The sequence below is a fragment of the Notamacropus eugenii genome, chromosome 5 (assembly GCF_028372415.1).
Source record: "Notamacropus eugenii isolate mMacEug1 chromosome 5, mMacEug1.pri_v2, whole genome shotgun sequence".
Taxonomy (NCBI): Eukaryota; Metazoa; Chordata; class Mammalia; order Diprotodontia; family Macropodidae; genus Notamacropus; species Notamacropus eugenii.
Genome location: NC_092876.1, coordinates 355,715,593 through 355,739,099, shown reverse-complemented (window position 1 = coordinate 355,739,099; position 23,507 = coordinate 355,715,593). Strand labels below are relative to the sequence as shown.

Below are 23,507 nucleotides of genomic sequence, written 5' to 3'. Positions count from 1 at the left end.
AGTTCTGAAATCAATGAATATGGGTTCAAAACCCAGCTCTGTTGCTTACTAGCTATGTGGTTATGTGCATTAATATTATTGATGATGATGGTATAAATAATAATAATAGCTCACACATATAGCACTTTGAAGATTGCAGAAGACTTTATCCAAGTTTCATTATTTATAATAATGAGGAAATTCAGGCTCTAAAGTTCCTTCTATTTCTAAATACTATGATCTGACAGTCTAGTAATAGTGCAACAGAAAGACTTCTGGATTCAAAGTGAGAGTGTCTGAGCTCATGTTCCAATTCCACCATTTAATATGTGTTATTGAACAATTTGCTTCACTTTCCCTGTGTTGCAATTTCTCCATTTACAAAATAAGGAGTTTGAAGAAAATGATAAATGTTGGAGAAGATGTGGGAATATTGGAACACTAATGCATTTCTGGTGGAGTTGTGAACTGATTCAACCATTCTTGAGAACAATTTGGAACTATGCCCAAAGGGTTATAAAACTGCACATACCCTTTGACTCAGCAACACCACATCCAGGTTTGTATCACAAAGAGTTCATAAAAATGGGAAAAGGACCCACATGTATAAGAATATTTGTAGCAGCCCTTTTTGTAGTGGCCAAAAATTGGAAGTTGAGGGGATGCCCATCAGTTGGGGAATGGTTGAACAAGTTGTGATATATGAATGTGATGGAATTCCCTTGTTCCATAAGTAATGATGAGCAGGTGGACTTCAGAAAAACCTGGAAAGACTTACATGAACTGATGCTCAGTGAAGTGATTGTTCACAGTAACATCCACAGTCTTTGATGACTGATGTAGATAGGCTTAGCTCTTCTTAGTAATGCAGGGATCTAAGACAACTCCAAAAGACTCATGATGGAAAATGCTATTCAAATTCAGAAAAAGAACTTTGCAGTCTGAATGTAGATCAAAGTATACTATTTGTTCTCTCTCCTTTTTGTTGCTGTTTCTTCTTTCTTGTGGTTTCTTCTATTGGTTCTAATTCTTCTTTACAATATAACTAATGTGAAAATATGTTTAACATGAATGCATATGCATAGTTTATATCAAAGTGCATGCCATCTTGGAGAGGAGGAGGAAAAGGAGGTGGAGAAAATTTAGAACTCAAAATCTTATAGGAGTAAATGCTGAAAACTAAGAAGAAATAAATAAAATAATAGCACCTAAAAATGAGTAGTTTGGAATAAACAAACTTCTAATTTTCAATCCTATGATCTTACTATTTTTATGGAAAATAGCAAAAATAACATAGAGTGTTAAGGTTGTTTAGGGGACACCACAAGTGTCATGCATGATCACTCCTACTGCCATTCCACACCATAGCATGCACATATGCTACTCATTTTGTGGGTATGCAATGGGTTCAAATCCTACCTTTGACATTTCTTGTGGGAACTTGGGCAAATCACTTAACCTCAGTTTCCTCACTAATAAAACAAAAGTTATGGACTCAAAACTTTCTGAAGTCAAGATACTGAAGTACATCACTAGACCTTTCACTGACTGCCCTGCTTGGTTTCAGCTGCATAGAACAAGATGGCCCTTCCAAGTTAGACTTATCCTTTCTTATCTCATCACCATGAAGCGAATGCAAGCATTGATTGACTGCACTTCACTTAACCTCCTTTCCCTTCTGTTTGGAGGGTGGAGTATCAAACATTCATTCCATACTTTACTTTATGAGGACAGAAACTGAGCTTTTAACTCACTCCACTTAGCGTCTGCTGCCCTGCCTAGTTTCAACTCCATGGAATACAGTGCCATCACTCTGAGTACTTTCTGATATCCCATCCTTCGTTCTTCTACCCCTGCTTTTTTCTTCCTTTCATATGTTGCCTCCCCCTTTAGATTGTAAGCTCATTGAAGGCAGGGGCTATCTTTTTATTAAATTTATCCTTAATGCTTAGCCCAATGTCTAGTACATTATAGACACTTAGTAAATGTTTATTGGATTAGATTATTGAATTCAAAGTACCTTTCAGCTCTAAATATATGATACTAGGACTTCATCAGCACATTTCCTACTTGCCTAGAACTTCATTACTAGAAATATGTTGAAGGCTAATTAGGTCCAGGATGCATTTCTCCATTGCTCGTTGGGTCACCTACAACCTTAATTCTGGCATGTCCAAAGAATACAATATCACTATAAGAAGAAGGATGGTAAAAAGATGGCTTTTCCTGTCAAGTTGCAGGTAGGTATTATTAAAAAGGGCAAACAGCTTTTGTGAGCACACAATGTTTATAAAAAGGATTTTTGAATTCTCTCTGTGATTGTATTCAAAGACTCTTGCATAGTCTTGACATTTGCTAGAGAGAGACCTCATTGGAGGAGAACCTATATCTTTGTCCTGGAGAGACTGTGACTTCGAACCATCTGAAAGGGGGAAACTGAAGCCAGGGAATTCAGAAACCCCACTGAAGACTACTGAAATGCCTGAAATCTCCAGTCATGTCCACACTGTTATGTTTTCAGATGATGGTAGGTTTTTGTGAAGATTTGTTGCTTTCTCCCTTTTTATTGTTGTTGTTCAATAGTTTTCAGTCTTGTCTAACTCTTTGTGACCCCATTTGGGGTTTTCTTGGCACAGATAAATGGAGCAGTTTGCCATTTTCTTCTCCAGCTCATTTTACAGATGAAGAAACTGAGGCAAATGGGGTTAAGTGACTTTCCCAGGGTCACAGTATCTACTAAGTGTCTGAGGCCCGATTTAAACTCATGAAGATGAATCTTCCTGACTGAGCCCAGCACTTTATCCACTGTATCACCTAACTGCCTGCTTGCCCTCTTAAATTACACCATTGTCTTTATAGTGATAATGTTTAATATAAAATTTTAGAATAATCTCTTTGTTCTCTCTGAAGCAAACTCAGAGGGTGCCTCTTCCTATGTCAACAAAGCCAGCCAAGGCTGACTCTACATTCCTTAAGAGACCTTTAACCTAAGACACTATCTTGAATAATGGGACATTTTCCATATCTTAATATTTTTAGACGCATACTGTGTTATGGCATATTAGTGGTAAAGAAAACACAGACATCTTAGGTCGTAATTTCTATTGAACTTTGTTTACCCTTTCCTATGTCAGTTATCTGTTTAGGGCAGGAAGCCTGCCACTCACTAGTGGTGGGATTTCCTTCCTTATCACCGAGACATATGTTTATCCAGCCTGGAATCCCAAGGCCTGACCAACATTGCTTTGTTAATTGTCCTGTCTTACTGAATTTACGATTTGCTCAATTAGGAGAGTTCCTTTCTCACAGCAAAATGTGTGTAAGCCAGAAGATTTCTGCACTGAGTAGCCAGAACATTTCTGGCTCCATAATGCATTATGTTACCGTTGTCTTTAATAGGGAATTGATTAATTAATTAAATCATAAAATGTATGCATTTGGCCTATTGCCTTTTCTTAACAAAGTTTTCAGGTCAACAGTTATGGCGCCCAAACGTGGATTGGAACTGAGGAACCGAATGGACGTTGCCTCATCTCACCAATGCCAGGACTCCGGCGCCAGTAGGAACTGTTTTTCCTAGAGTCCTGGATCTTGACGGGGTCGGGGTAAGTCCTTCCATTCCCAGCTTCCAAAGGACTCAAAAATTCCCTTTAAGGATAACCGCAGGACAGAGACCACTCTGCGTGAAAACGCCTCTGTATTAATTAGGTCTCCTCTGAAGATCGATCTAGGGAAATCAGCTAGCTATGGGTCAGTCAAAAAAAAAAAACAACTAGAAGTAGAAATCCGGCTGACAAGACCCCTGTTTCTCGTATGTCAAGCCGTTACCAACCTGGTGATCACAGGTATTACTAGCACTAGTGTCAATCAGTTAAAGACAGCCCTAAATTATGTTGGCCACCACAGGGCTCTTTTGGACCGGTCAAAGTTACTTTATTTTACAACCAAATTAAGAAAGGCCAACAAAACAACTAGCCAGCAGTGAGAACGTTTCATCCTGGGCTTGCTGACTTGACTGAACGAGAACAAAAGACAGGTAGCCTCTTCCCTCTAAGGCTGGGAGCTGCTTCAGCACCTAGCCGTATCCTGGCAAAAATCCTTTCTTCTTCAAGGGCTCCAGTCTGTCCTTCCCTTCACTTCCCCGTCCTATTCCTCACCCTTTTCCTTCCTCCCCCTCCCCTTGAAGGCCTCTGATCTGGGGAAACCGATGGCACCTAGATGCACTCTTTCCCCCTCACCTTCCCCTACCTTAGACCTGAGGAAGGCAGCCTCTGTTCAAGCCTCTGTTGCCTCCCTCCTCCCCATTCCCCTGAGGAAGGCAGCCTCTATTCAAGCCTCTGCTGCCTTTCTCCTCCCCATTCCCCCTCCCCGCTTTCCCGTAAGGGCTCTGGTCCTGAAGAGGATAGTTACAATCCACCTAAGAACTAAAGGCCTGAACCTATTCCCATGGGGCCTGTTTCTTTAAGACAGTCAGAAACTTTGGGGCACCAAGACTCCCCACCCCTCCAACGACCGCAGGGGTGTTCTGAGCAAAGGCTGCAGGATTCCCCTTTATTATCAGACCTTGGATTCTTGCAACCCCCTTTCCTCAGAATGATAATAGCCAATTCATGATGGGGATTTCTAGCAAGCTTCTAATTGCCTTCTCTCTCTGGGTTGTTTTTTTTTTTTTGTGAGCTACGTTTGTATTTGTCCTGTTGTCAATTTGTCTGTTGGTGTATGTCCCTGTGCGTATCATGTGTGCTGTGAATGAGTGTGTTATCTTGTAAGATTTAAGTGCAAGCAGCCAGACTTCAAGGGCTGCAGCTAGGGAAATAAATTAACAAACAAAACTTTGAGACTTTTCCTTGTCATTCTGGTCTGGCCAACCTGGAATTACAATGGAAAGTTAGATTATTTTAGGTAAAATCATTTTAGCAGATTTGTATGTTGTGAAATTAATTAGAAATATTTTGGGGACTGATCATTTGAAATTACTCCTAAGATTGTGAGTAGCCCATCTTTCTAGGTCCTAATTCCACCCACCTTGTCCCAGCACCTGCATATCGCCTTAGGGGCTCAGTAAATTCTGCTGCTGTGGGGGGTTGGGGGAGATGGATGAATCAGCCCTGTAGCGAGCATTCTCTACTCTGCCTGCGAAAGTCACCACTGGGACATCAGTTTCTCTGCTCTTGGTAAGCTTCACTTCTCTGTTCAGTTGCAAAAAGTATTTTATTTCTGTTTGACCCATTTTCTGATTTGTAAAAATGATTATGCTTGTTGTTATGGGATCAAAATGATAAAATGATTGTAAAATGCTTAACGTAATGACTGGTATATGTTACATACAACATTATTATCTCTCTAATGTAATTGTTAACTTTGAAGTGGTTTTAATTGCTAAAAGTAATAAGATCAATAATTTCTGGAAATGCAGATTGTATCATTGTATACAGATGGTATCATCTGTAGTTATTGTTGTGTTAAAACTATTTCTAGGATTGTATTTCTGAATTTCTCTTAGATTGTGAAAATTGAGTGACCATGGCAATCTAGAAATAGTGTTAGACAAAGCAATTTTTAATTTGAATTTTGTTGAAACTAAAAGATGTTGGGAAAATTGTGTAACACCAGTTATGTTACTTTATCACTCCTGCTAACTTTGTCTTATAATGTTTTGTAATTGCCATTTAGAAAATCAGGTATTTTCACCTTTATCTGTTAAAAAAAAAAAGTTAAAGCTTAACAATTTGGCTGTCTTCTATGAAGTTGTAGGATTGTTAACTAAGTTATTTGGGATTACTGTTTGAATGTTGAAACCTAAAATTGTTAAATGATTCCTACGTATGGAAAGGAGGGAATGGAGTGAACTCTATTTAAATTCCTTCTGTTCATTCAGAACAGTCCTCCCATTCCTGTGGGTAAGATCATCAGTCCTAGTAAAGGAATTTGGTTGGTTAATGTAAATTCTAAATAATGAATATTACTTGCATAGAAGTTGTAATAATAATTGACTTTTACATCAGGACAAGTTTTAAATCTGAGAAGGAAAGATGTTAAATGGAATCCCTTATGTGTGTGTGTCCTGGTAAATCTTTATTGCTTGTTGTAACTCCATAAGAGTGAAAATAACTGTTATCTGTCTCTAAGCTGTGATTACTGAAACTTGCTGTTTAAGGTAAAAGGCATTTGGGACCATAACTATTTTTGGTTTTGAGTATGAATCTGGGTACAGTTGTCTGCATTAAATCAGTATCTGAGACTCATGCCACAAAGGAATATTTCTCATCTGACTAAACACCGAGGGAACAATTCTAGACTCAATCTAGGATGGGATCCTCCTGGCTCAGTTTCCCTACTGTGTTCCTTTAAAAAGGAATGTTTCTCACCTGTCTATTCCTGAGCCTGGCTATGAAACAGATATTGCATGATTGGAGAATTTCACTCTTATCTGAATTCAAACAGAGTAGGGGATGTTTTATCCTGTCATATATGATACCAAATATGTCATATGTCCCTGCTTTTTCCTTCTATAGCAAATTTCTATGGTCAATAACAAGTGACCAACAAAACATGTGAACCTTTTTGTAATCTTACTGGAAAATCTAATATTATTTTTATCTGAAATTAGAACATATGCAGAAATTTTTGTAAACTACTTAAGACTCACCTTAAGATGCTCCCATTGTTAAAAAAAAATGATTTAAAAAGCAACAGTGTTTTTCTGTGAGTCAGTCTCTTGTATCTAAGAATACTGCAGTAATTAAGAATTCAGTTTGTTATAATACTTTGGAAATTCATATTACTTAAGAACATTTTTGTAACAACTCAGCTTTAATGAATTCCAGTTTTAAAGGTTTATTTTTGCTTAAGAAAGAAAAAAGAAAGAGATATCAAGCATTTTAAAAGTTTCCAACTAGTTTTCTTCATAAGAGTTTAGTAAACATTTGAGTAAATTTTAAACTGTTTTTAAAGAAGGGAAATACTTTTAGAAGAAATGTTTTGAAAAATCATGTGTGATTCTTAGAAGGCCTACTAAAGCTTCAAAATAATATGCTGTTAAATTAAGCTGTTTTGATCTGAATATGTAGTCATTCTATGGCCTAAGTTAGAGTTAAAGTTTGCGTTTGAATTTATTATGTAAAAGTTTTAATTCCTGAAGTATCTCATTCTTCCAGACTGAGTATAATTAGGGAAGAATAACAACTTGTGAAACAAAGACATAATTCCATCAAACTATAAATTTAGTCATTAATCTTTTTGTTTTGTTTAAGCTGGAATGAGATTCCAGTGCAGTTATGCTAGCAAAAAGTAATAACTTATGAGCTATCTTGTCTTAGGGTTAAAATGCAAAGGCAAATGGAATAATCTGGGTAATAGGGTTGAGAGATTTGGAAAGATAAATTAAGTTCTGCTTGAAACTATGAAAGGCAGATAAGATTTGGGAATAAATATGGGTTTTCTAAACCCCTCTTGCTCCTCTGTAGTTGTTCTGGACACTTTTGTGTCAGTTTCAGATGGTTTAAAGAGTGAGGAAGTATTTTATCTGAGGGATACCAGCCAATATTGATTTGCTATATAAGACTGGGACTGCAATTTACTGTTGTTTGAAGTTCTGATTACAGGAATACTTGTCTAAGTTATCATAAAGCCAATTGACATGTGTTGCAGGCTAATGGTGGATGCTTGGAAAGGTTTTGAAGACAACCTTGGATACGGCCGAGGTAGGATCTTCCTAACTCTATTTCCCAAATGTGCTATTTCCTTTCTGAAAAAGGAAATTCCCCACCTGATTATTCCTAAACCCTGCTTTCAGCACCTGGTGACCTCACATGTCAGATAATAGCTTATTCCTGGAATCAACCAGAACTAAGGAAATCCTTTCCTTCTGTTAACATTGTCCCTCTCTTTTTCTTTTATAGCAAATCTTTATAATCAAGAAGTTCTGAAAGTATAATACTAAGTCTATCAAATAATAAATGGAAATTGGAGCATCTCTGAGTTATTATAATGGGGTGCAGGAATGAATAGCTTACAACTTTAACCTATATTCCTGGCCAAATAAATAAATATAATATAGAGATAACATCAAGGAAATGATTAGATCAGGTAATAAGACAAAGATATAATGTGATAGATGCTTAATTAGAGTAGCAAATTTTGAGGAAAAAATATGCAAATGTATATCATTGACTTCTAAAATTTGTCATGCTTTGGATAATAAGATCTCAAATTTAGATTTTTGCATAAAATTTTTACAGGATAGGAGTAAAAGTAAGTGAAATTATTTCTTCTCCATTAAAATATCTGTCCAATAATTTAACAGGCAGATGAGTTCATTTTGTAGTTGAACCCTCACATTTTAAAAGATTCTTATTCCAGGTACGAGATTTAGATAAAGACAGAAACAGCAAATAATGTGAACCGAAATTTTCTGAAATTTCAAAGATGGAGAACAAATTTTAAGTAATTGTACTAATTTATACTGTCAGAAGTATCTGGGAACTTCTAGATCTTAACCAGAAAAGCAGAATTCTCTTTTTGAACTGTCCCAAGAATAAAACCTATTGTCAAAGAAAAGATATCTAGGTATCAGATAACTACATGAGAAATCTGGGATACAAAGTTAAATGAAAATTAAGAATGGATTACTGGGATACAAGGAACTTAATGTTAATTAACACTGAAATAATAATTGTATTGATTTGTGTGGTTCATGTTTAATTTTCTTGTTTATATTGGTGACATGTAAATCTCCCTTTCAAAACTAGTCTATTGTGAGCCATCTAAGTTTTAATCTGTATCTGACAATGTAAAAATGCAATTTGTGAACTGTAAAAAAAAAACTTCATTGTGCTGTTTGAACCTAGCCCTGCATGGCTGAGAAACTGAACTATTGCTAAGTGTCTTTGGCCATGTTAACTATGTTGTATTGTTTCATCTCAATTATCAACCCATGTTTTCTGGGAGATCCTGTCAAGTTTTCTGTATAGACTCTTGGATCCATCTGTCACCTCCATTGCTCCTGCTCCTGAGTGGCTCATGCCCTCCAATTTTGAAGAGGCCTGAAGAAGATGCCATCAGACATAGACAACTTTCCCAAGAGCCTGGACCAGACTTGCATGAAGAGTAAACTCTCACACTACTGGTTATTTAGAGGTTTTTTTCATATCTTTGTTGGTCTACAGGCGAAGCCTTCCGCTTGCCTTTGACCCAAAGGAGGGAATGATAATGTTTAATATAAAATTTTAGAATAATCTCTTTGTTCTCTCTGAAGCAAACTCAGAGGGTGCCTCTTCCTATGTCAACAAAGCCAGCCAAGGCTGACTCTACATTCCTTAAGAGACCTTTAACCTAAGACACTATCTTGAATAATGGGACATTTTCCATATCTTAATATTTTTAGACATATACTATGTTATGGCATATTAGTGGTAAAGAAAACACAGACATCTTAGGTCATAATTTCTATTGAACTTTGTTTACCCTTTCCTATGTCAGTTATCTGTTTAGGGCAGGAAGCCTGCCACTCACTAGTGGTGGGATTTCCTTCCTTATCACCGAGACATATGTTTATCCAGCCTGGAATCCCAAGGCCTGACCAACATTGCTTTGTTAATTGTCCTGTCTTACTGAATTTACGATTTGCTCAATTAGGAGAGTTCCTTTCTCACAGCAAAATGTATGTAAGCCAGAAGATTTCTGCACTGAGTAGCCAGAACATTTCTGGCTCCATAATGCATTATGTTACCATTGTCTTTAATAGGGAATTGATTAATTAATTAAATCATAAAATGTATGCATTTGGCCTATTGCCTTTTCTTAACAAAGTTTTCAGGTCAACAATAGACAGACCATGAGTACAATCTGATTTCATATGTAAAGCTTCCAAGTTTCCAAAACAGTCTGTTACCCCATTTTTTTTATAGTTACATGAATTACTAAACCATATAGTATCAGACTAAGTTCAAGAATTTATGAAAAGGTTTTGGAGGAATCACCAGAACAGGTTTCAAGACTATGAACTCCTTGAGACAAGGACTGTTGTTTGTTTTGTTTTGTTTGGGGGAGGGGGTTAGGGGATATTTTCTCTGTCTAGACCTTAGCACAGCACCTCTTACCTCATAGGAGTTTACTGAATGGTAACTGATTGACTAACAACCATCTATCATTCACAGGCTAATATGCAGAGAAATAAGTAATTCATAAAAGAAATAACTCCATTACATACTTCCCTTACAAGAGAAAACACAGTATTTACTCATGGTAAATTTCATGAGAAGTAATACTGAACACAACTCTAGAGAACTCTCACTTTCAAGTTCCCTATGATTAAAACCAATGCCTCAACCTGATGGGATGTTCCTGAAAAAGAGTAGCTGTCTGAATGGATTACATCAGAAAGTGGTCTATTCTACTATGTTAGAATCTCAGGATGCCGAGTCAGTCCTAGTCCAAGCCTGGAAGCTGGCAAGCTGCAGGAAAAACTTAAAAAAATATGTCCAGTGTTTAGCGCAGTGCCTAAAGCATAGCAGATGCTAAAAGTCTATTGACTATCTGACAACAGGCTGAAGTCTGATTCTACCCTACCTTAAGCATCCCATCTCCAACCTCTGAGCCTTTTATTTTAGGTGCCACTTTTATAGAAAACCTTTCCTGATCCCCTTATTTGTCACATTCTCTTCTTCCTCAGATTCTATTGTATTGACATACCCCTCTAATATTATGTGAGCTCCCTTAGGGCAAGGACTGAATTTATCAATGTCCTTATTGTTTGTCTTTGTATCTTCAGTGCCTAATATGGGTGCTTTACACAAAGTAGGTGTTTAATAATTGCTCACTGACTTGAATATTGACAGATCAAAAATTTAGATAATGATACCCAGATCTTGTTAGGGAAGAAAAGGATGTATGGGGCGGGGAGATAGCAAATTAGTACTTGCTTGCTATATTGATTGAATTCACCAGGGAATTGTTGAATTCACTTATTCTTTTCACCTGTGTAGATGCAATTCTTTCTGAACCCACCATGTGGTTTTCAATAGTTAACCTTGAAGACAGTTACATTTTTTTTTGTAAGATACAAGTGCAAACACCTGCTGTTGATCAGTCATTTTCAGTCATGTACAACTTGATAATGTTTAATGTAACATTTTGGAATAATCTCTTTGTTCTCTCTGAAGCAAACTCAGAGAATGCCTCTTCCTGTGTCGGCAGAGGCCAGCCAGGGCTGACTCTGCATTCCTTGGAGACCTTTAACCTATGACATATCTTGAATAATGGGACTTTCCTTTGTATCTTATTATCTATAGACACATACTATGTTATGGCATATTAATGGTAAAGAAAAAATAGGCATCCTGGGTTTCTATTGAACATTGTTTGCCCTTTCCTGTGTCAGTTATCTGTTTGGGGCAGGAAGCCTGCCACTTACTAGGGGTGGGATTTCCTTACCACCTGGGACATATGTTTACCCAGCTTGGAATATCAAGATTTGACTGACATTGCTTTGTTAATTGTCTTGTCTTACTGAATTTATGATTTGCTTAATTAGGAGAGTTTCCTTCTCATGGCAAAATGTACTTAAGACAGATGTTTTCTGTACTAGGTAGTCAGAGTCACCTCTGACTCCATAGAGCTATGTAACTGTTTTCTTTATGGGGAATTGATCAATTAATTAATTAAATCATAAAATGTATGCATTCAGCCTGTTGCCTTCTTTAACAAAGTTTTCAGGTCAACAAACTCTTCTAGACTCAGTTAGGGTTTTCTTGGCAAAGATACTGAAGTGCTTTGCCATTTCCTTCTCTAGCTCATTTTACAGAGGCTAAACTGAATTAAACAGGATTAAGTGACTTTCCCAGGGTCACCCCTTTAGTAAGTGTCTGAGGCTGGATTTGAACTCATGAAGATGAATCTTCCTGATTCCAAGCTGTGTTTTTATCTATTGCAGCTCCTAAGAGGTTACACTAAACTCATGGTAAATGTGTTACACTATCTCCTTCTTGAAAAATTAGATAATCATTTCTTTTTTCCTCTGAGTTTTAGCATTTACCAGTAACTGGTTGGCTTGCTGCTCCACTCACTAAATTAGACCACCAGAGACCATGCCTGAAAGGAGCAAAATTTTCTCCTTTATCTATCTACCATTTTCTACCCTGGCACAACCTTTGAGTCACTGCCTTCTTTAATCTTCTTCTTACTTCTTGTTCTGTGTACCATATAGTCAAGTGAAATACCATTAATGTCTCTGACAAAGGTACATGAATGAATTGACCCCATTGCTCCACTCACCATCTTTATGACTTCCCACACTATCATTCCTTTTCCTGGTCCCTATCCATTATATGTGTTGTCTCACCCATTAGAATGTAAGTTCCTTTGAAGTTAGGGGATATCTTTACTTTTGTATTTGTATCCCTGGTGCTTAGCATAGTACTTGGCTCCCAGTAAGCACTTAACAAATTATTTGCATTAGTTAAATGGACTGAGATCTAAATGACAACTCAAAAGGTATTAGGCATACCTTTTACTGGTGGATGTGAACATCTAGATAGCAAGATGGGTTTGCCGCCAGTAAAATCTTTACCTCACAATAAAACATCAGGCCTACTCACTAACTGAAGATAGGGCAACAAGTATACAATCTAATTTACCTTACTTTTAATGCTTCTTCATTCTTGATAGTTGGTCAGGTATGAGTCCTTCATCTGCTTCAGAAACCAGCTTTCATCACCTGCAGAGATGAACATCAATAGACCATCATCAGTACATCCTCTCTGGGGATGTAGTTACTGCATTTTATTTGCACTAGGGAATTATCTAGCCTGAGCTATGTTGTTCAGGGTCCTATCTTAGGTGATAGTACTGGAATGAAAAAAACTAAAGACTTGGAATTTAGCCCAAGCATTCAAAGGTTAGGTGGGAAAAAGGGGAAGAACTAGAGAGAACAATTTAGGAACCTGAGTGGTGGGAGCAAAGGAGACAATTTCCAGCAGTCTGGCTGGTGTTATGGTTGTATGAAGAGGCAATTGCTTCTCTCAAGAAACCAAATTAGATTTAGGGGGAGAAATTGCCAGTGAGGAAGAGCTCTTGGCACTGAGGAAATGACATGGAGGTGGCTAACTGAACCCTGCAGAACCTTGTCTAAGCCCCACCTCTGCTCTTCACCCATTGGCTCCCAGTACCTGATCCATCACCTGATTGGCCAATGTCATATAAGTCAGGAATTCTCTATTCATCTGTTTGTTGTTTCTTGAGACTTGAGGTGGCAAATACAATTTTCATTTTAAAAACCCTTTAATTCTTTAGTTTATGACAACTCTAGATAGTGACTAATGGTGCTGAAATTATTTTTTTAACAAAGAATGGAAAATATTTATGATATAAACCTAGTAAAAAAAATTATATTCTGTTTTCACAAATCCCTACATCGTTGCCCAATTATTCCCATACCATTGTGAGATATTTAAATGACATTTGTTAGATAGGAATATGTATGTATATGTATGGTACATATATATGTATAAGTAGTAACAGACAGATGACAAACCTAAGTACTCATCTATTTAGTTGTTTAGGATATAGAAAGGACTATAATTCTAGGCTGAATAGCTCAGATCTTATACATCTGTATCTTATTATAATAACTCAGAGGTGATCCAGTATTAGCCTGTAAGATAAACGATTTAAATATTGTGTTCATATCTATTACTGATGATTTGCCATGATCATAGAAATCTACCATAAAAGGAAGATAGGGACATAGTTTATAGTAAGGGAAAAATGTTCTCCTAACGATGGCAATTCTGGCTTAGAGTCACATAGGCAGACAATTAATTATATTGAGGAAAATGTCCTAGTCAGGCTGAGAGGCAGCCAGAGGAAATATCATACTGGTAAAATCATTAGGATAATTCTACTTTAGCGCATGCCAATAGCCATTCTCCCAGCATTCTCATGAAACAGAATTCTACCTGCAGTTCCCAGATGTCACCCCATGGAGTTACTGGCATTAATAATCATTGTCTCAATAGAATTTCTTGATGATCATACCCAGAATCTGAATCAAAATAATATCAACCACGGTCCCATGAGATTTTCCCTCAGATAACAAGTTTCACTAATCATGCTTAGGGATGAATATAAACTACTTTTGTGTTGTTAAAATAAATAATTTTTTTATTTATCTGGCATGCTAAATTTAGCAGGTACACTAAAAAAAAATCACAAAAGAGATTTTACTTAACATTCCTTTCCACTAATATTCCTCTTTAAAACTAGCTTAAAACTCATCCTAATATAAAAAGGCAGTCATTAGAATCTAACAAATAATACCATTCTATAAGTTCATAGAGAGAGTTAATATATGATAGCTGTAAACTTTCAGACTGAGAGATATCTGTCTTTTATTCAGCCCTTAAAGCAAAAATAAACCTTTAAGAGTGGAGTTTGTTAAGAATAAATTGGTTAAAATGTAACTTCAGTATATGCCATTCCAGATATAATTTCATAATTCACAATAAACCGTGCTATACTGTAAACAAATTCCGAATTATTACCCCCATGCCCCCTTCATCAAGAAGTACTTGCAATGGAGGAGGACATAGTCTTCTAAGGGATAGTCAATGAAATTTCCTCTTTACTCTAGGTAAACTGGAAGTTTCCAGTTTTTAAAATTACAGTACTTTGAAATATTAATGGTTTTCAAATATTTTCACTTCTTTTAACAGTTCAGCCCACAGTGTAGCAACTATCCAGATTAGAAGAGAAGCTGCATTCTTGACAGCATATCTGCACAATATCATAAACAATATTATGGATTTAAAACATAAAGCAAAACCCATTACCAATCAGGTGACCTCAATTCAGTTGAATATATTCTCAGAATTACTTTACACAGAAAATCATTCTGAGCAAGTTTAAGTGGAACTTACTTCCTAAAAATAAACTGTCTACAAACTTTCTAATTCCAACTAATGTGAATAGTTCTTTTCACCACCGTAGCTCTCAGGGTCAAGCATCGTAGAACTAATACCATACCACCAGCAGAATTGAAACTAACACAATCATGTCAAACATCTTCATAGGTAAAACAATGAAGAATTCTTTTTATTTTCATTGTGATCTGAATGAAATTAAAAACTCTTAACAAAGATAGGCAGCAGCCTTTTCACAATTCTTTAACAAATGAATTTATAACCTGAAGATACCTAAATTAGATACCTAAATTAGAAGACAATTTATTTCCATATCTACACTGATGTTATAAAATTTCACAATATCAATGTGCATTTAATTTTATATTAACAATACTAGGAAATACATATACAACTTTACCAGTTTGAATTCACATCTGTTATTAGATTAGTTTAAAGTATGTGGGCTAAGTCTGCCCAGGCAGAACAGTTCTAAGGAGTTAGGTTAGGTACTGATAGGAAGTGGTCCTTTAATCCTCTGGCAGAAATCTTTGAGAGTTTTCACAGAGAGAATTAATTAAATAATTCTCAATTGGAATGGCTACAGGTTGTGTGGTTATCCTTTGAACTTCCTTCTAGAAGAAGACCATGACATCAGGGAGATGATGACATGATTTGCAATTGACTTTGACTTGAGTGAGGGAGGGCTGTGCAAAGTCACCAGCCTCACTTCTCCTCCAGAGCCATCTGGGTCCATCGTCCTGAGTGACCCAGGATGCAGTGGGAGACCCTAGCCTTTTTAGGTTAAGGTCTTTTCAGGTTCTCACTTTGAGTGAGGCAATACCCATTCAGCAAATAAACCTCTTTAGTAAGTGAGTCAAGGGATGTCTCCTTCAATAATAATAGAAATAGTAATAATAAATCAAACTGTGAGTGGAAGACCTTCAAGGTTTCTGGCCAAAAGAGAAACAGTTACTATTTACATTCACTCTGAGCCAGGGGGGCCCCAAAACAACCATTAAGTGGGGCTTGGGTAGGGACCTATTGTCCAATCCTATAAGATCCAGAGTGAATTGGGTTTAAGGCTTGGTCTTTGAGAAAGAAATCTAGCAGTAAACCCCAAGTTAACTAAGCAGACTTTGGCCATCACAATTTAACTTCCTTTGAGCAGGATACCCTTAGGTAAGGGCATGATATCAGAGGAGAGGAGGAGAGGAGGAGAGGAGAGAAGAGAGAAGAGGATACAAGGACAGTTCACAATAACCTACAGGTCTGAGGCTAAGCACTCTATGAACAGCAGCTTACTACAACCCTTCCAGAAATTAGTGAGTGAGCACAGCTCCCAGATACTTATCTCCCTCCACTGGTACGAGACTAAGACGTAATAACTGCAGAAAATTCTTAGGGCAGTGTTGTACAATGGGTAGGGATAGAATTATTTCCTTTTGTAATGTCTATTTCTCAACTAAAATCAAGTCTCAAACATAATTATTTCAAACTCTTAGTCTCCTATATTTCTAAAGAGATTTAAAAATATATTTCCATCAGTCTTTTAACAATTGAATCTATAACCCAAAAGAATACTGACCTAAAAGGAATTTACCATTTTACCAACAGTCCTAATACAATGAATTATCAAGTCAATGTGAGGTATTTTCTTTATCTACTTTACAGATTGGTAAACTGAGTTAACTTGGTTTAAGTTAATAAATTTTCAGATCCTTGCATTTTCTCAATTTGTCTTAATGCCAAATAGCATAATAAAAGTCTGATTTATCACAAGCATCTTATTAGGGGAGACATATTTCACTTAAAATGACACCAGAATAAATTCAATTCAACCACATCTGAATCTCCTTTCCATATTGTATCACACAGAATTTCAATGAATAATTTCAATGATTTAGTTTTATATATTCTGTGGTCCACTGTTTCCAGTCAAACTATTACCAAAGATTTTAAAAGTGGCAGTAATCTCTCCCAACTGTCACACTTAAGAGCACATTGTAATTTAGTTCAAATCTGGGTTCTACAATCTCAGAAAGAACCTATTCCTTATCAATTTACTTCTTTTCTATTGAAATGAAGTTGCAAAGCCCAAACTTCCTCAAACCTTCTCAACATGCTTAGATCTTTTCATTTTTATATATCTCTCCTATGGTTTGAAAACTCAAATCTTCCTTATTACCATATATATATATATATATATGTACATATATATATGTGTGTGTGTGTGTGTACATATATATGTATATACATATGTAATTTATATACACAAGTGTATGCATATACACGTATAAGATATATACACACATATATACATACACATATGTACATATGTATAATGTGCATGCATGTATGTATGTATATACATATATTTATATCCCTCCAGTGTTCTTAAAAACCATACCTTTCTTACTTCCCTTTTTCCAAATCTTCAAAACTCTTTACTCAGATGACACAACTTTCCTTTGCTTGTTCAAATCCTCCACTTCCACCTTATCCCAGACTATATCTTTCCACTGAATATTTACTTTATAATTTTAGCAGATATGGTTGTTAAACAAATCAAATGACTTACTAAAACCTTACTTTCCCAAGGTATATAGCTAATTTCAACTTAGGTGATTAAATTTTTTTTTTTTTTTTTTTTTTTTACAAATTTACCTATAATGCTTAAACCCTGTTTCTTGATTACTTGTAAATTCAAGTGTTCACTCAAAAATCCATTAAGATATTCTTAATAATTACAAAAACTTTTGTTTTGGGGAAGCCTGATTTTGGCTCATTTTGAAATACAGGAAAAGTGTTCCGGGGCCCTCTCAGTCCTAGTGATCATTTTACCAAAAGCTTGACAGTTCATTTAACAATCAAGGTTTGTTATATTTACAAAGATCAACTCAAAGCATTTTTCCAAATTAAGTCATACTTACTCTCTTTTCTGTTTACTTACTCTTGAACTTTTCAGAATCTGGTGATAGTTAATATTTTGCAATTCATAGATTGAGAGAGTTCTATTTTTCAATTCTTACCAATATTTCTTATACAGTTTTTACAATGGTAACATACATTTTAAACATTAAGTGGCTAAAATTCCAAAATTATTCCATTTTAGGCCTCTATTGATCAAAGTGTGCCTTAAAAAACAAACAACTAATTTTGCAGTTTTAAACACATTGCCCTCACGTCAGATATCTGGTGGGCAATTGTAGAGAACAGAGTACCATAGCCAAACTGTTTCCCAGATTTAGGTTTGGGATCCAATTAAACCTGAATGTATGAACTTTTAGTATTCAAGATCATTTACCAATTAAAGTTTTAGTCTCAAAAACATTTATCCTCTAGCTGCTGCTTCTGGATTAGACAACATTTCCTTCCAACCGCAGCTTTAGTTAGTCCGCTGGCGTTTCTTAAATCTACTGGATTGTTTGTCCTTCACTCTGAAAGAGGGCCATGACATCAGGGAGGTGATGGCATGACATGAAAGTGAATCTAATTTAAGGGAGGAAGGGTTGCGCATGGTCTTACCAGTCAAATGAGTGGTTATTCAGCTTCTAAAACTGGTACGAGAAGATGGTAAAGGGAAATGGGGAAAAGAAAATCTAGCTTTGAGATTTATAGTCTTTCCCCTTTCCCCTTAATGCATTCCTGTTCCATAGGAAATCTGCTGCCATTTCCTTTCTTATTTTGGGGGCCCTTGTTTTTCTTTCTTCACTTTTGGGCAATATGACCTCTATTTTCCCTTGCGGTGAAAGTGCTTACACAGATCTTGAGATGCAGACCTTACCTGCCATACTCCCTTGTCAGGGCCCCTGACTCAGATGGGAGGAGAGCTCAAATAACCTGTACTTTCTGATAAGAACCTCCCCTGACAAGTTTAAACTCAACACTGATTGTTAAACACTTGAGCATGAGGTGGGCTAGAAATACATAACTCCTCTTGCAGACAATGTGGCTTTGTCATGAGACTCAGCGAGCATCAGAAATCTGGGCAGGGTAGGCCATTTCTGTCCAGACCTCTCTGGCTTCATGAACTTAGGGTCACCCTAAACTCTAATGAAGGGGATCAAGAACAGGAGTTCATTCCCCCAGGGAAAGAACTCACCCAGACTAGGTTATCTTTATACTCTAAAGAGAAATCAGGTTTCCTTTTTGGGTTGAATCCAGCCTGGATGCCTTGAGCAGAGCTGGCGTGGGTCTGACAATCTTTAGACCAGGAGAGGCTTCTCTCTAAGCCAGTCTTTCTATGGAGAAAAGAATATTACAAATTATTATTAACTAGTATTTAATAATATTATTAACAATGAATCACAATAATATAATTATTATATATTTTATAATAGTTAATATTAATGATGATTTAATAATATTATTATTAATAATCAAATATCAAATAATTAAAATATTGAACTTTTTCTCACCCCATGGAATGTCAGTGGGGTTTTTGTGGCAAAAATACTGGCGTGGTTTGCCATTTTCTTTTTCAGTGAAAAGAAGAAGGAAATTTTACAGAAGAGGAAATCAGGCAAATAAGGGTTAAATGACTTGTTCAAGGTCACACAGTTAGTAATTGTCTGAGCCCAGGTTTGAACTCAAGTCTTTCTCACTCCAGCATGGTGCTCCATTCATTGTGGTCATCTACCTAACAGACAGTGTGGCTTTATAAAGGGCTGTGGAACAGTCAATATGGTGTTTACTGCTTGACAATTCCATAAGAAATGCCAGGAGCAGAAAGGAGGTCTGTACACAATGTTCATTGTGCTAACAAAGGTCTTTGAGAATATCAACCATGAGGGCTTGTGGAAGCTCATGGCACAATGTGGTTGCCTAGAGAAGTTCATCAGTGTCATATGCCAGTTTCATAATGGCATGCTTACTCAGGTTTTGGATAATGGATAATGCTCTCACACTTTCCCATTCACCAAGGGAGTGAAGTAGGACTGTGTACTTGCTCCTATGCTCTTTAGCATGAAGTTTTTAGTGGATGTTTTTTGATGCCTTCAAGGAGGACAAAAATGACATCAAGTCAACTACTGCATTGACGGCAAATTATTTCACTCAAAGGCTACAAACCAAGACTAAGGTAGAGGGATAGTTGGTGTACAACTTTTTTTTTTGCAGATGATTGTACGCTGAGATGCAACAGAGAACAGACTGCTTTTCTGTTGCTTGTGCTAATATTGCCCTAACAATCAACACCATCCCTTGAGAACCAGTGCCTCATTAATGAACGTATGGACCTTCCTACAAATCTTCCTCGACCCATTAATGGGCTGGGGAAGATCTTTAATCACATTACAATAATTAACAATACAAATGCATATACTGCATTCCTAGTTAAAGAAACTCTTATTTCTATATTTTACTCCCAGTAAAAACTCTTGGTTGATAAAGGCAAGATTCAGACAGAGGCACTTGATTATACTAAAACAAAAACAGCAAGAGATCCTACTTTGCTTGCCATCACACACCCTGGGAGGGAAATAAAAAATAAATTAACAAAAGCATGCAAACCCTGGGTTATTTCTGTAAAGGTAAAAAGTTCTGCTTAATTCATTATTCATCAATTAATAAAAGTCCTCTAAATTGTTCATTTTTTATAATATTGATGTTACAAATCATTCTTTTGATTCTGTTCACTATACTCTGTATCAGTTCATCTAATTTTTCCCAAGCATCTCTAAAAACCATCCCCTTCATCATTTCTCACAGCACAAGAGTATCCCATCCATTCAGGTACCACAATTCGCTCAGCCATTCCTCACATGTTGGGCATCCCTTAGTTTCCAGTTTTGTTTTCTTTGTTTTTGCCACCACAAAAGGAATTGCTTTGAATTAAAAAATGTAAAAGCAAACAACTTTGAGAGCTGTAAGAAATATGATCAGTGGAGTCATCATTCATGATTCCAGAGGACCAACAACGAGACATGATATTCATCATATAGACAGGATGGATTTAGAGTGTAGAAGGAGACACATACTTCTTGTCCACAGCTACCGAGGGAGTTGGTTTTGCTTGTCCATGTGTATTTGTTACAAGACTTTTCCCCCCCAATAGAGCTGAAAGTGTGAGGGAGAAAAAATAGATTTCTCTTATTTTTTTTTTTTTAAAGAGATGTAGGGAGTTCTACAGATGAGAAACATTGCCTGTATTTTCAGGTGAGGTCACTGCATTATTAGTTTCACATAATTATTTTACTTTATTAGAAGAGAATTCCAAGAGGAAGTAATCTCTACACGTTTATTATGTAAAAATAAAACTGCTTATGTGTACGTCTCTCTCTGTGTGTATCTGTGTTACTCTTTGTCTCCTCAGTCAGTAACATAGGAGCAATGTAGTGGCTAGTTTTTTACTTGGAGATGAAATAGGAAGCCCCTTTTAACAAGGGTTCTTATCCTAGGGCAGGGGAGGAGGGTATCTATGAAATAGTTTTTTTTAAAAATTAAGATAACTGTATTTTAATGTAATTAGGGTCCTTGCTACTTCATTGAATTTTATTTTATACATCTGAAATATTCTGAGAAGGGGTCTGTAATAAAGGCTTCACCAGACTGTCCAGGGGGGATTCATCACACACACACACACACACACAGACACACACACACACACACAGACACAGACACACACACACAGACACACACACACACAGACACACACACAGACACACACACACACAGACACACACACACACACACACACACACACACGCGGTGAAGGACACCTAATATTGAGAAAGATCTGGAAAGATATTTTTCAAGGCGGTCTCACCCTAATAAATGTTCGAAAGCAGATCATCTGGAGCAACGACAGAGGTTGGGGTGGGGCAGTGAACATAAAGAGAAGTCAAATACGTGTAAAGATCCGTCGGTTTGTCAATTCAGGGAAGCTGTTCCAAAAGGGAAGACGTGAGGCACTGCTTTTTCAATGCTGCCTCTGCTCTGGTCTTTCCTCCTCTTCCTCCTCAGGACACAAGGGGCAGGTAAGAAGTTTTAACTTGTCCCAGATTCTTCTGAAGGGAGGGAGATCTCTAACAAATGCCGACAAGGGTGTAAATCTTGGGTTACTCCTGCAAAGGGAAACGAGCCCAATCCTAAGTTGCTAATCGAACATTCACACTTGAATCCTCTCCTGTCCCTCACTAGCTTTCTTTAAATGAGCATGAACTTTGTTAAATAGATAAACATGAAGTTGTGCAGCTGAGTAGCCTTTTATTGGAAACTAACAAGACAGGTGTTTTCTAGAAACTTTACTCTGGTTGGTATTATTCCGCCTTGCTCCAATATTTTATATATCTAAGGAACTTAGGTGAAATGGGTGAAGATTTTTTTATGTTATGTTATTCACATGTATCTATTTCGTACATACCTACATGCATGTATGGTGTCTCTCCTTCCCCTCATCCTCTACATCAGGAGTTCTTAACCTTTTTTTGTGTGTCATGGACCTCTTTGGAAGTCTGATGACGCCTACAGACCATTTCAGAATAATGTTGTTAACGCATAAAATAAAATATATGAGATTACCATAGAAACCAATTATATTAAAATAAAGTTGAGATTTTTTCCCCTCTCCGTTCAAAATGTTCACAGACCCCTTGGAATTTATACACAGACTCCTTGGGGATCTGTGCTTGAGGTTATAAGCTTCTCAAGCACAGGGCCTATTTCACCATTGTCTCCATCTCCTATGTCCAGCATAGTGCCTAGAACATCGTAGATGATTTACAAATGTGAATCAACTGATTGAAAACTGGAAGAAGGATATGGAGCCAAAGGTATTATTGTCCCATGCTGGAGGGAAAAAACCCGCCAATAATCCTCTAAAATAAGGTGTGCTTTGGAAGACATATTTTATCACACAGATGCAGCCAAGTAGAATGAGAAACAAAAAGGGTAAGATTCTAAGCAGGGTGGTGAGTTATCAACAGAGGAAGAAAAAGTGTCCACTAACAATTCAAGAAACAGTTTATATCATCATTTTCATTACCATTTGAAAGCCTATTCATCCTTTTTCTGAAACCTGGTTATTTAAGCTTTCTATTTGGTATGTTTTGTAATTATTTAAAGTTATTCTTTATATCTTTTGTGTTCTCAGCTTTGTTAGCATTTATTGTGCATAGTAGGCTCTGATCATTCTTTTTCACTTCTGGTTTTGTTGTGACTTCACCTTGTTCGCTTGTTATTTTGTTGATTTGATTTTCTGTCTTTTTATTAGATTGTCTAAATGTTTATTAATTTTATGGATCCTTTCTAAGAACCACTTTTAAGTTTCATTTATCATTTCTATAGTCATTTTTGATTTCCCAGTTTATCTATTTCTCCTCTAATTTTTTAAGATCTTCTCTTTTGTGCTATGGGGTCCAGAATTTAACAAAGGCAAGCAGAGACAATTATTCAAGTGAGATATTCTTTGTTAGCAAAGGCATGAAGCCTGGTAATAGAAGGATTTTACTGACTTGCTCTATTTTGTGGCAAAAGTCTAGGATTGAGAGCTGGCAAGGGAGTTTTCATCTCTAGATGTGTCTTCTGATTGTCCTGAAAGCAAATTATTGAGAACTCCTCTAGCAATTCCGATTAGTGGACATTTAATGAGGAGGTGAGCGAAGAGTTAGATTTAAGTCTCATGTAAAT

General features: G+C 36.6%; 2 protein-coding genes across 6 annotated transcripts in view; one reads left to right on the top strand and one right to left on the bottom strand.

The window, feature by feature from the left end:
- Nucleotides 1–13,088, bottom strand: part of SLC9C1 (solute carrier family 9 member C1) — a 96,815-nt gene extending 83,727 nt beyond the window's left edge. For 2 of the 3 annotated variants that reach the window (XM_072614017.1, XM_072614015.1), the window contains exons 1-2: nt 12,921–13,088; nt 12,620–12,694 (exon numbers count right to left, since the gene is read on the bottom strand). The gene's annotated coding sequence lies outside the window, so the exon portion shown is untranslated. Of the gene's footprint in view, nt 1–12,614; nt 12,695–12,920 lie in introns of all 3 variants that reach the window. The other variant, XM_072614016.1, reaches the window with a different exon arrangement.
- LOC140506652 (OX-2 membrane glycoprotein-like) overlaps nt 3,089–23,507 on the top strand; it is a 57,021-nt gene continuing 36,602 nt past the window's right edge. The window contains exon 1 of one of the 3 annotated variants that reach the window (XM_072614021.1): nt 3,089–3,584. Coding sequence is in view for 1 of the 3 variants with exons in the window: in XM_072614019.1 (XP_072470120.1) it covers nt 21,802–21,856 (55 nt within the window). In the remaining 2 variants the exon portion in view is untranslated. Of the gene's footprint in view, nt 5,154–19,287; nt 21,857–23,507 lie in introns of those variants that run through there. The other 2 variants (XM_072614020.1, XM_072614019.1) reach the window with 2 other exon arrangements.